The sequence below is a fragment of the Urocitellus parryii genome, chromosome 4, assembly GCF_045843805.1.
Source record: "Urocitellus parryii isolate mUroPar1 chromosome 4, mUroPar1.hap1, whole genome shotgun sequence".
Lineage (NCBI taxonomy): Eukaryota > Metazoa > Chordata > Mammalia > Rodentia > Sciuridae > Urocitellus > Urocitellus parryii.
This window is the reverse complement of record NC_135534.1, coordinates 34,715,909-34,728,718: the sequence shown is the minus strand read 5'-3', so window position 1 is coordinate 34,728,718 and position 12,810 is coordinate 34,715,909. Positions and strand designations below refer to the sequence as shown.

General features: G+C 45.1%; 1 protein-coding gene across 7 annotated transcripts in view; it reads right to left on the bottom strand.

Moving 5' to 3' along the window:
• The window catches only part of Mpped2 (metallophosphoesterase domain containing 2), a 171,555-nt gene extending 160,169 nt beyond the window's left edge, over positions 1 to 11,386 (bottom strand). The window contains exons 1-2 of one of the 7 annotated variants that reach the window (XM_026404332.2): positions 10,923 to 11,386; positions 5,159 to 5,407 (exon numbers count right to left, since the gene is read on the bottom strand). In XM_026404332.2, coding sequence (XP_026260117.1) covers positions 5,159 to 5,286 — 128 coding nt within the window. In that variant the 5' untranslated portion in view covers positions 5,287 to 5,407; positions 10,923 to 11,386. Of the gene's footprint in view, positions 1 to 5,158; positions 5,408 to 9,045; positions 9,094 to 9,367; positions 9,407 to 10,057; positions 10,087 to 10,806; positions 10,811 to 10,922 lie in introns of those variants that run through there. The other 6 variants (XM_026404358.2, XM_026404341.2, XM_026404349.2 and 3 more) reach the window with 6 other exon arrangements.
• Positions 11,387 to 12,810: the final 1,424 nt, after the last annotated feature.

The window sequence follows — 12,810 nt, the reverse complement described above, 5'->3', positions numbered from 1 at the left end:
AATGGCATTTTTCTATAATACTTTCCTGTAACTTTGTTTTTCAACTAAGGATATCTAATGCAGACCTGAAACAAACATTGACTTCCTACCACATTCTTGAACTGGATAAGAATGAAACCTCAGATCAGACAAACAAACAAAACCCTGTAAGAATTTGGCATGGAATGATCACTCAGCATCCCTGAAAGTTCATTTTTGATCAACGATGCTCAGCAAACACTGATGTCTGCTACACCGTGCAACAAGAACACACGTTGGACATGTCAGGTTTACACAGCCAAGCATTTTGGAAAGAAAAAATTAAAACTTATATCATGCTCACCAGCTAGTAAAACCTAGGATATTATCACAACATCAATTCATTAAGTGCCCTGTTTCATGATTATACGTCATATGCGTCATCTCATTTAATATTCACAACCGTCTTAAACCTCATTAAAAAAAAACTGAGATCCTGATTCTCCATCGTCACCTGACCAAGCCAGTAACGGCATGATCACACTTGTATACCAATGTCTGACTTCACGCCACATTCCCCCCTACCGTGTCTTCCTTCTTCAGCCTAAGCATTCCATCCTGACCATGACCATCAACTTTCTGAAACACAGATATCAGTGGGGAACCTGAGACACTGACCAGGCAAGGCACAGGGTTCCAAGGAGCCACCCCAGGAGGAGGAAGGCCACTGTCATTCATTCCACTGAGGCAAAAGGGAGCACTTGGCTGACAGAATTCCTTCCCCCCTTGGAACTGCTACTCTCAGGGAGTAATTGAAGTAAGTGAGACCCTCCTAGGCTGTGCATCAGGACACCTGCAGACCCCAACCACCCAAAAATCCCACCTAGAAAAGTCTCCATGGCATCTTCTGATAATGGCTCCTTGAGAAAGACAGGGCAAAACTCACCAGTGACTTTTATTTATTCCTTCATTAACAATCCCCGATTTTCAATATGGGTGGAGACAATTTGAATCAAAAGCTCAGAATTGAATAAAATAATGATTAATGATAACAGGTAAACCTGAGTCCACGGGGCACTCCTACGCTTTTATCCCCCCCGGCAACCTTTGGAGACAGGCATTACTTTCATCAATCCCATTTAACAGATGGAACAAGAAAGCTCAGGGAAGTGACTTTTCTCTGTGGTAGATGATAGAGCCAGTAGGTGGTGTAACCAGGTTTCACACCTGGCCAACTGATTCCACTAGGAAGGTGACCACTCTGTGACACTGCCTTCACAGACCCAGGGTAAAAGCAAGTGCTATTTAAGTTTCCAGGGCTGTCAGCAGTCAAAAACAGAGACAAGGAAAAGAAGCTAAAACTGAAAATAAAATTTACTTTGAACCTCCCCATGGCCAATCCTTAAAGAAAAAAAAAGAGCAATGATCCTCACTCGTAGGGTAAGTAGTCACCATGGTGTGTGGGGGACTGAAGGACTTCTCATAACATGGGACTTTCATGGGAAAACTGAGAGTGATTTTATTTTATTAGGCCTAACGTCATTAAAAACATGCAGAAAAAAAATCCTCATGGCATTTCCAGACTTCCATTGGCTCCTTCAGCATCTCCTCCCATCATCATTAAAAATACAAAATAATTTTCTCAACACTCTGCATTGAAAGACGAAGGGGTTGTAGAAAAACGAAGCCCTGCTAATTGTTAGGCTTCAACCATCACATCTATTAGTATGATCAAGAGTCTGAGTAAGAAGGGACACAAATTCTAGGCTAAATTTTGGTCTGTGAACTCCAGCTGTGCTTTGATTTTCTTTTCCAAAGTCATATAGGCTTGCTTTCTTAAGGGGGGGTGGGAATCCTACCCTATGTCACAAGCAGATTCAAGGCCAGGGTTCTCAGAAAGCCTGCTAACCATCTTGTCAGAACTGAAATAAAAACTGCATAAAAACTAAACCAGAACCTCTTCTAACCAGATGAAATGGCAGCTCTGAGATCGGCAACGTGGGGACCAAGTCTTCTTTAGCTTTGTTTCCTCACCCCAGCAACAACCTGCAAATAAGCCCTGTCTTAATTGCAATCTTAGTAAGTCAGAGCTAAAAAAAAAAAAAAAAAAAAGTTCCTTAACTGTTATTCAGTGCACGTGTTTACATGGGAGTAAACTGAGGCCTGGAGAAGGGAAGTAAATCAATTGCCCAGGGTCAGTCACAAAGCTGAGTAAGGACTAATTGAATTAATTGGGAAATGAGATATTCTTTAATTAAGATGAGACAACCCTACCTACCACCACGAACTTGTATAAAAGAAAACAAGGGGCCATTAAAGCAGCCAAGATTTTAACTCTACTCTAGGTCATCTGTCACAGGTCTTCGTAGACCTCAGGTGTTAAGTGAAAAAGAAAAGCAAATGTTTTAAGAATCCTGAGCAAAATAAATGAGCAATCACTCAAATGCACAAGACAAAATACATTTAGGGAAAGGAGCAAATTTCTGCCAAAACATGTTGAAATTTTCAAAAAAAAAAATTGAAGAAGTTTTTAGACTAAATATTTCATATGTATTTTCAAGCCACTTTAGTTCTATTTAGATTAAGAGCAATGCTCTTTAATATAGCACGTGCAGAAATATAACATGATTCTATCCAATGAAGATAACTGAACATCTACTATGGGCCCTCATAGTGCCAGGTCCTCAGGCCTGCAAAACAAGATCAAGCAGGCTCTTGCAAGGAAAAGGAAAGGCAATGAAAAGGTGAGTCAACTTCCTGACAAAACACACATACAAAGTCAAAAGGTCAAGACAGAAAAATTCCAATGAAAATCTCCAAGCATCAATCACAATTTCTCACCTCAATACATAATCCAATCAATTGATCGATCAGCGTATCTGAACATCTGTCACCTGCTCAGAAGTACAATCCCCACTTTAAGGATTAAATCATGTAGATGAGCCAATTAGAGAGAGAGAAAGAGATCTGAAGAAAAATAATGCAAGTCATATGAAATAAATGCCAAGTAATGGGGTGTCTTGTTGGGTAGGCACAGTCATTTTGGATTAGGAAGAAAGAGGAAGAAGAGGCTTCATGTAAGAGCAGGAGTCTACACTGGCTTTGAGGCATATGATAATCAGATAAAACACATTGTACCTATGAGAAGAGGTAGAGAACCCCAGGTGTGCTCAGGTGTCAGTGTGACAACTTGAGTGGCTTTAGCAGAGTGTAAGAAGGCAAACCCACTGGTAATAAAAGAGAAAAAAGGCATGTGGCAACCAGCCTCTGGAAGACGCCTCTCTTCCTAGGTTGGAAGTATGGTAAAAGGCTTACACAGCTATCTAAGTTGCCACTGCAAATCTCATTTCTCAGGCCTTTTATTTTTTTCCCCAAAAAAAGGAGTATAATTTGATCCTTCCAATTTTTCATGGCTAGATCTAAGCAGATCATTTCTAAGGTTACGTGATTTTAAAATAGCCCTGTGCGTTCATCGGTCATCAGTGGAATCTACAACCAAGAATAAGTGAGCAGATGTCTGCAGCCCCGAAGACCAAGATGAGCCTCCCTGTCAAGTCATTTCCCAGGAATCTGGGTAAATCATAGCTTCTCCTGCCAGATGGGAAACAGGATTCACCAAGTTCTTTGTGATTCCTTCATACACAATGTCACACCAGCAAAACCAAATTAAAAGTAAGTATCCAAAAATATGGGCTGTACAAATTTTAAAACACATGCATAGAAACAGAACAAAAACAAGAAAGACAAATGCATAGAAACAGAATAAAAAGAGTATCTGAAATGACCACATATGTATTGTTCAGAAAAGCCATCTGAACAAAGACAAATCTTATACACCTTAAAAACTCTTCCTTAAAATCACATTAGTAATCCTTCATAATCGTGAACCAATTCTAATTTAAAGTATAACATTCTTTTAAATAGTTTAGCACTAACCATTTGCAATGATTTTTCTTATTTTTCTTTTCTTTTTTCTTTATTATTCAGGCATGGTGTTTTAGTTTTCCAACTTTGCATAAATTTTATCATAGGCTACTGAGTGGCTCTTTAGCATAGCCTCACAAAGCAACATCCTAGTATTTATACTAATATCAAGGTAGTCAAGGGAAATGCCTTTATGTTTGGTTAGTGTTTCCGAATTTGAGAGGATTTGTGGTGGGGTGGGGGCAGTAGCAGTTCTACTCTCTTTGTAAATGCCCACATAAAAGAATTACTAAAGAAGGAGGTTGTGACTTGGACATGCTCAGAGTTCAATTCTGCCAGGAGTGGTAAAAACAGTCAACAGAGTCCTAACCTCCCTTCTATCTTGACTATACAATAGTTTTCAAAGAGGTTTAGTCCTACTATGAAAGACTCATGTTAGACATCGGAAGGGTCTCATAGAGAATGAGCACCAGGCCTTGAATAAACAAGGGAGATGGTGACCTTTGGCCCCCTTCTGCTGAAAGCCCAGCACATCCTGTGGCAGAAGACCAGAAAAGAGTTGGTGTGCAACCAGGTGCTGCGAAATCCTTGCCTCTGGGTTTCTCCCACACTTTACTTCTTAAACAGTTTAAACCTCAGCCAGGACTTAAGCAGTATTAGGGAGTGGGAGAAAAGTACAATTCCTGGAACCAACTGTTCCACTGTCCCTTAATCCTTTGTTACCCGGTATTGTTTGAGGCCTGCAGCATGCAGCACACGTTTCACTAGCAACAGGCAAGACAATGGATTTAGCAGTAGCTGGACAATTAGTTCCAATTAGGCCTATTTCCCAGCTGAATGTAAAGGGGTAGTGGGGTGAGGTGTGGGAAAAAAAAAAAAAACTACACAAATTTTAAAGAAATATTTCATTATGGAAGCAAATAATACAGGGCAAAACAAACTGAAATAGGGGTCAGGAGATGCTGCCAAAATTCCCTGTGCAACATTAAGAAAATACCTTAACCTCTCTGTTATCTACAAAATGCAGACAACCAAAGCCTTTGAATATCCAATGTCAAACTATGCTTGCAAGTGCTCTAAAATTTGAACTGTTACGCAGATGTAAGGGATTTCTCCTGGGTTGTATTTGGAACCACAGATACCCATCTGTTCTGTAAATCATTTACTTTTTAATTCTCCCTAGCAGAATGCTAGAAGAGAATGGTTTTCTTTCTTATTTTATTTCTATACTCTTGACTGCTAATTTTTTTTTTTTAAGTTCATGAGCAATACTTACATATGTACATGTGGCGGCTGGAATCTGCTCTGGTTGATGTTGTAGTGTGTGAATGCCTGGGTGGGGTTTGAGCTATACTCATCCACCGTTATGGTAACTTTGCCTTGAGAAGGAATCCCATGTGCCATCCTTCCTCCCTATGGGCATGAGCAATTCACAACTTTCTGGAGCAAAAGATGGAAGCAGGCATGGTTCGTTTCAGCCAACCTCTGAATCCAAGGATTTACTCATCAATACCGCTGTGTGTTTCTAGAAGAAAAAAATATATATATGTGTGTGTATATATATAATAAGAACAAAGAGAAATAAGATGCTCAGAGATATTAAATTTGACATCTAGACACAAAATTGGTTCAGGAAAAATGTGAATCAATGTTGTTGCCTTGTAGGTACCACGGATCCCAACTCTCTACCCTGCTCGTACTTCAGAGTGGACATTACACTGTATTTGACATTGCTGGATGCTACTAAATCATCTCAATGGAGTTCAACCTCAGATTTCCTCTTTAATTATAATTATGGCACTTAACGTGAATTACTGAAGGGGCAAATCCGCAGTTGCCATGGTGTCTAGCTATAAATGGTTTGTGCTTAAAGTGAAGACTCTTCCAAGCCTTCCCCACTAATTGGAATGTTTGGTCTTTACAAAGTTGGTGTCACATAATCACTTGAAATCTCCATGCTTCAAAGATCTATATACCACAATGACAAATGTAAATAAAAATCCTGTGCTTATAACAGACACCTGGGCATGACTATAATACTTATATTAACACTCACACGTTAACACGTGACTTTTCTTTCACTTGCAGTCCCAACATATATAATGCCTAGGATGCATAAGCATTTCTCTCTGGCCAAGAACTTGATGGTAAGGTAAATCCTTCTTGTTAAATGTAGTACGGTTTCTTTAAACACTCTGGTTCACTCAGGAAAAGGCCAAAGGCATCCATCGGGGCTGAACTACCACTTTGGATGCCATTCGTTACCTCCCCTCTCCCAGTCCTGATGGACCAGTGAGGGAGCTTAGTCCTGACTGCATCTTGGTGCTGCATAATTCTCACTAGTTGGTTTCATCTTTTTAAAAAATCCCATTAGTTCTCATTCTTTTCATAAATGTCCATGTATTAGTTGCCACATTGGATTGAGAAATGAAGACGTCTATTTTTACAGCAGGGTGCAAAGACAGAGGAAAGCAAATTCTTGCATGGAAGCTGCTAAAACTGATGAGTTCAGAAGAGAAGTGGGAAGCACTCCCTTTGGTAACCCTTGGGTAACTAGCACTCTTTCTTTAACTGCTCTGCATCAGAATACATTTGCCATGTGCACCATTAAGCTCCAGAAATCTTAGCTGCTATCTCGAATAAAAATATTTAGAATAATAGGATTAGATTTAAATTTGGCATGAAACACCTTAAATATCGAGCAAAAGGCAGATGGCCTGCCATAGGCCATTTATTTTATTATTTTACAACCCGGGGCTTGTGTAGTCCTCCATATGCTAGCTGGGCTAAGAAATTCCACAACGTTCTACTCAAATCACTGGCTTCTTCATATTAGCAAAGCCATCTAAATAAACCTTGTCTGTGTTCCTAACGTGCAACTGCACTGCCAAGAGATGAATCCCTGGTGCTCTGGCATTTTAAACAGTGTCACTTTGAGTTCTCTTTCTTCCTCCTGACTTCATGAGAGGTATGACTCCTTTAAGCACCAGTTGATAGACACCCAGGCCAGTGGGATTAACTAAATTAAAATCTTTGCCTGCTCCTCTGATGTAAGATATCTATAAGAACTGCTTACAAATCATAATGTAGCAGTTTTCATACCAAGTTTGCAGCTGTTTCCTTAATTTTCCTCACAATTATATTTTACTGTTATTTTGCATAACAGTAAAACACAACACCTGCTTCAAATTGCAGTCCTGTTCTAAGTACTGTAATTCTCTTTTGAGACACAAAGTACTGAGACACCACTGAAGCGCAGAGCTGCATAATTGCGTGGCGCTGAAAAGTAAATACAAATGAAAACATCTTCCTGTTATAGAAATGACTGTCATTAAAAAGAATGTTAGCCATCAAAGCACAGAGGGGAAAAAAATACACATTTTCAGACTACGAGAACTTAGTGTTTGCATAAATTAGAGAGTGGTATAAAAATTACTTGGCAATTCTTATGTTCTTTCCATCAATGTCTATTGTGTGAAATAGGGAACATTCAGAGGCAAAAGAAACCAAATTCATGTCTAGACCACTGTGACCCCAGAGGAACACTCAGTGCCAGAAAAAGTTTAAATGTTTCTGGAGTAAACTCATTAAACAGAATGTGGCCTACAAATAAAATATACAAACTTAACATTTAAATTTCTATGCAATGTCTTGAAGTGGGTAGCATGATACCCTCCCAAGTTCTCTTATTTGAAACCTAGAAGAGACAGAACTTAGAAAGCAATCAAGCCACATTCCTAAACAGTCTTCTCCATCCTAACATCAACCTACAGATTGCCTTTTCTGTCAGTGAATATCTGCCTCTTTGCACCTTTGCCCCAGCAAGACAAATAGAACATCTTTTCATCAGCAAGCACAGGCCCCTGGAACTCTGAAGGGCTAAATGGGTGGTTGGCACCTCATTTGAATTCATCTTTGCCATGTTCCCTTTCAAATGCTTTATCGAAACAGTGCACCTGCGGCGTCTATCTTCTTTAATCTGGAGTCCTTTGAAGAAAATGTCAGACTGAGGCAGAGAGCTTCAAAACTTTCATAGCACCTTTACAGACAAGTCAAGAAAAGACTTATTTTTTAAAAAATGCTATGTTCACCTCCACCCATATCTCAAAATGAACGTATCTTAAGAATATTAAGCACAAACACAAGGAAAAGATTGGATTTGGGGTTTTCTATTTATTTGCTTGCTTTTTGTTTTATATATTGTTTTTGTGAACTCTCTCAGACAAGGGAAAATCAGCAAAATCACCTTTCTTCATATGAAAATTGGGGGAAATCTTGCAAGAAGACTACTACCTAAAATTATCAAGAGGCTGCACCACCTTGCTTCATATATGTATGTAGCAAAACCTTCCAAATGACCATATTTTGGTGCAAGTCACCCTCTTCACGCTTACACCACCACAATATTCAGAGAAAGTATTTTCTTAATTTTCATTTTATATTTCAACACATTTGCTCCACAAAACAAAGGCACCCAGGACAAAATGCCAATTCGCCTAAAGAAAAACCTAAAAGGGACTGACACTGCCAAACATCCACACTGCTGTTAGTTTGATTTTCTTTTCTCAAAAAAATCATGTGAGCACATTTTGCATTTCCTAGACAGCAGTCACTTCTCCTGTCCCTGACGCTATACAACAAGGAATGTTCTTTTCCAGGAATCTACTTGGAAAATCTCTTAAAGTCTGCTGGCAGTGCAGGGATTAAAAACTGAAGAATTAAATAACTGTCTCCACCTCCTAGACACCAGAAGTCCAATTTACCGAAAGTTTCAAAGCAACGACTCCTGACCTCTCTACCCCTGCACAGCCTGGCAAAGCCTATGAGAAAGGAGCCCGCGGTTTCCTTGTTTAAACAAGGATGCTCATTTTAATCACTTGCCCCAAGAACATCGCCCGACAGCGTGAAGGGACTTTGGAACTCGCCAGTTCCAACTCCGCCAAATTTTGCTCTCTCCTCCCTCTGCCTCACAGATCCACAGATCCACTGCTTTCTTGACTCACGCCTCTACTCTTTTATGCCCACTTCCAGTTACTCATCCCTGCTTGCGGGAGGGATGCACACATGCCTTCTCCAAGGCTCCTCCGCCAGTCTGGAGGGGATGCTGACATAGAGTTCCACGTGCCTCTGTCCACAGAGCTCCCTCCCTCCCATTGCACTTACACCTGAACTTGTCTCCAGCACTGCGGACACCCGGCTGGCACATTCTTGAAGAGAGGGAGGGCGAGACTTTTCTCCCGCGCCTCTGACAACGCGTGGAGTCTATATATGGTGGGGCGGGTGGGCGCAGAATTCTCTACTTTGGATTGGTTTGTTTGTTTTAAATCGAGGGTGGGCAGTTGGAGAGGGGATTCAGCTACTGCACACACACACATGCACGCGCGCTCACACACACACACACACACTTGCCCTGCCCTCCCGGCTCCTGGCTGCCTGGTCCGGGCCACAGCTCCCCCTTCCTTCCTGAAGCACCAGCTCGCCTTACTCGCTCAGTCCCGGTTGCCACCGCGTCGTCTCCGCTGTTGCTGCCGCTGCTGGCACTACTGGCGCTAGCGCTCGCGGCCCCGGGGTCCGCTGGGCGCCTTTTTTCTCTCCCTCTTCCCCAGCCCCGGATTGATTGATGACCACCAGTGGCCAATGGTTCTGACACCGCGCCATCCTCGTTGGGGCATCACAGCCCCACGTCCCCGACGTCAGCCTCCCAGGCGCGTTGGCATCCCCGAACCCACAGAGCGGAGCCCGAGCCCCAAGTAGCCGCCGCCTCCCCGCTCTATGCCCGGGGGCTTCCAGGCTCCTTCCTCGAGCGACCGAGAAAGGAGGGAGCCAGAGAGCATTGGAAGGGGATGTGGAGGCCACCGATTTCCCCCCTCTTTGGAAATCTTTTCTTTTCAGTTAAAGTTTTGTTTGGTTTTTTTCCACCCTGACCTGTTTGTGTTTATTTGTTTGCAGCATCGCAAATCAATTACACATTTTTCATGACCCGCATTCGCACTTAATTTGGTGTGTGTGTGTATGGGGGGTGGGTGTAAACGTGCTTGCTATAAATCAACCCCACTGAGGCATCATTTATTTTCTTGCTGATGGATTCCAACCCCCCTCCCGAACCTTCAGAAAAATGCCCCCTTCACCTCCTAGGCCGCAAAACCCTGCAATTCAAAGGCTTTACAAAGATAACCTTGTTACGTGTAAATAGCAAAGAAACTCCAGCCTCGGTAGAGAAGAAATCGGGCGGCAACGGTTACTTTTTCTTGTCCCCCGCCGCCTAGCCCCAGCCCCAGCTCGGGTCGCCGGGTCGCTCCGCAGGCTACGATCATGAAGACCTGAGGCGGCGGCAGAGAGTGAGGTTGGGGCGCGGGGATAGGGTGAGAAAAAGCCCTGCTTGAGAGCAGAGCGCGCGCGGGCGGCCCCGGGGGGTGGCCGCGGGGCGCAGCCCGAGCACAAAGCTGCACGGCGCCTTCCCAGCCACTGCACCTGGCCTCTGAACGCCGCGGGCGCCTGGGGCTCGGGCCAACACAATGCACCCGGGCCTAGGCCGGGGCGGCTCGAACACATGAACCCCAGGACTTTCTAGTAAACAGCTCGCCGAACCCTCGTCCCCACCCCCATCCCCGCTGCCCGGCTTTCGCCCCTGTCCTTCGCAGACATCCACTCCTAAGAAATACGGGCGGAGGAGGGGGCAGTGAGGTGGGGACCCCAAGAGGTCGGGGGGCCGAGGGTTGGGGGGAGGGGACAAGAGAAAAGGGGCAAGATGGGAAGTAGGAGGGAAGACAGTTCCTAAAAAAGAATTCGCTTTCGCCTGGGGATTGAAAATAAGCCCTCCCAGGTTCTGAATTGCCCGCTCGGCCAATGTCAGGGGCACCGGGGCAGCCGCGGTCGGCAGCCTCCGATCCCCGCCGCACGCGCCTCTGACAAGGCACCTCTCACCCGGGCTCCGCTTTGTGTGTGCATTTTTTTTTCCCTTCCTCTCGCGCTCGGCACCGGGCGCCCGGCCGCCTCCTCCCCCTCCCCCGCCCTCCGCCTCCCTTCCCGGGGCGGATTACCTTTCCCGGGCTGCGCTCCGGGTCCCGGGGATGCCTTCAGCGCCCGGTGTGCAGGCGATCCATCGCCGAGCGGCCCGAGCTTGCTAGAAGAGCGCTGGGGGCGCTTGGGGGCGGCGAGGGGCGCGGGCGGGCCAGAACCTTCGACCCCGAAGGTCCCGCCGCGAGCTGGGGCGGGGGACCAGGGGGCGCGGCGCTAGAGGGAGGCGGGGGGAGAAAGGACCCGAGCAGCCTCGATCTGGGGCGAGAGCGAACGAGGGGGCGAGAAGAGGGAGCGAGGGCGCGGCGAGCCAGAGGGATCGCGAGCGGTGCAGTGACAGGGACTGCCACTGGGGTCAAAGGAGCACAGCTCCAGGAAGCAGGGCGGCCGAGGCGCAGCTCCGTGCGCGCTACCCGGCGGGACCCCGCGCCCCTGCACGCCCCTCCTGCAGTCCCGGCCCACTCGAACCCCCACCGGCGCCCCGAGGCCACCGGGTTTCGAGGGGGAGGAGGGAGCAGAGGGCGAGGCCGGCAGCCTGCTGGTGCTCCCGGGTCAAGCAGGCTGCAGGAAGCTGAGCTGCAAGTTCATCATCATGAGTGTGATCAGGGTAAAAAATGATAGGGGACGGGAAGGTGGGGCGGGCTACAGAGCGCCGGGAAAATAGGGAGTTATCCCCCCAGATGGGCGTCTTCTGCAAAAAGAACACCCGGGGCCCCCACCCATCGACCCGCCAGGCACTGTCAGAGGTCCTGGCACCGCTCCAAGATGCAGAACTCCCTGCGGGGGCAAGGGGAGTGGCTGGGGCACTTTGCTCAGACCAGGAAGGCGACCCGAGGTTCCCTACTATCTGCTAAGCTAAGGCTTTCCTGGAGATACAGTGTTCCCTTTCCCTAAACCTTTCATCATCATCATCATCAACACACACACACACACACACACACACACACACACACACACACACACACACCTTTCTCTCTGCATGTTGTTCCTGAGAAAGAAAAGGCCAACCCAACAGATCTTTTTTTTTTTTTTTCTCTCTCTCTCCTTTCACCTCCATGAATTAAGGCAGGTTCAGAATAGTAAGGTGAAGAGAGTCAAAGACCAATTGTTCCCATTTTTGTCTTTGGGGCACTTTGCCCCTCCCCAAAAGGTAAGCACTTAAAAAGCATTTTCAGACCTGTTACTCCAGTTTTCTCTACTACTTTGGAAAATGTAAGAGAAAATGTTCAGAATTTTATGTAAAGTCATAAGGGAAGGAAAACCGGCTGCAATGCTAAAGAAAACAAGGGAGAGAAGATTTTTAGAAAACTTGGTTGGCCGGGTTGTCTGTGAAAGATGTGGTTGCCTTGTGATGTTATGCCATTGTCAGAGCTAAAGGATTTGGATGGCAACCAGAGGTAATTCCCTTCCAGAAGTCAGACCCAGAGATCTCTGCATTCTCCAAAGATAAATCCAATGTATGTGTGTGAGAGAGAAGAGGGCCAAGTATACTATGTGACAACTGACTAGACCCTGGCTGAAATTATACTCCCTAAAAATAAAATGGAGCCATTTCAACCTGGTCTGTGGCTTCTGTGCTGAGACTAATTGGTTTCCAGGGCCTGGGGAGGAAGGGAGAGAGGCTGGAAGGAGCCCCTATAAAAAAAGATCAAACGGAATTCACTTGAAAATATTTCCCTTTTAAAATGGGCTTTCCTGGCACTTGAATTTTAAATAACCCATCTCTTATGCCTGGGCTGAAATGAAGGGGGAAATGGTCTTACTAATGTATTTATTTTATTGTACAGCATGCCCAGAGTGTCGGTACTTGTCAAATGTGCTGAGATGGAAAGGACACTGTCTTTCCTTGCCTAGCAGAAATCACAGCAAGTGACATTGATGTTAAAGGATGCCAAAGATGGGGTGAAGGGG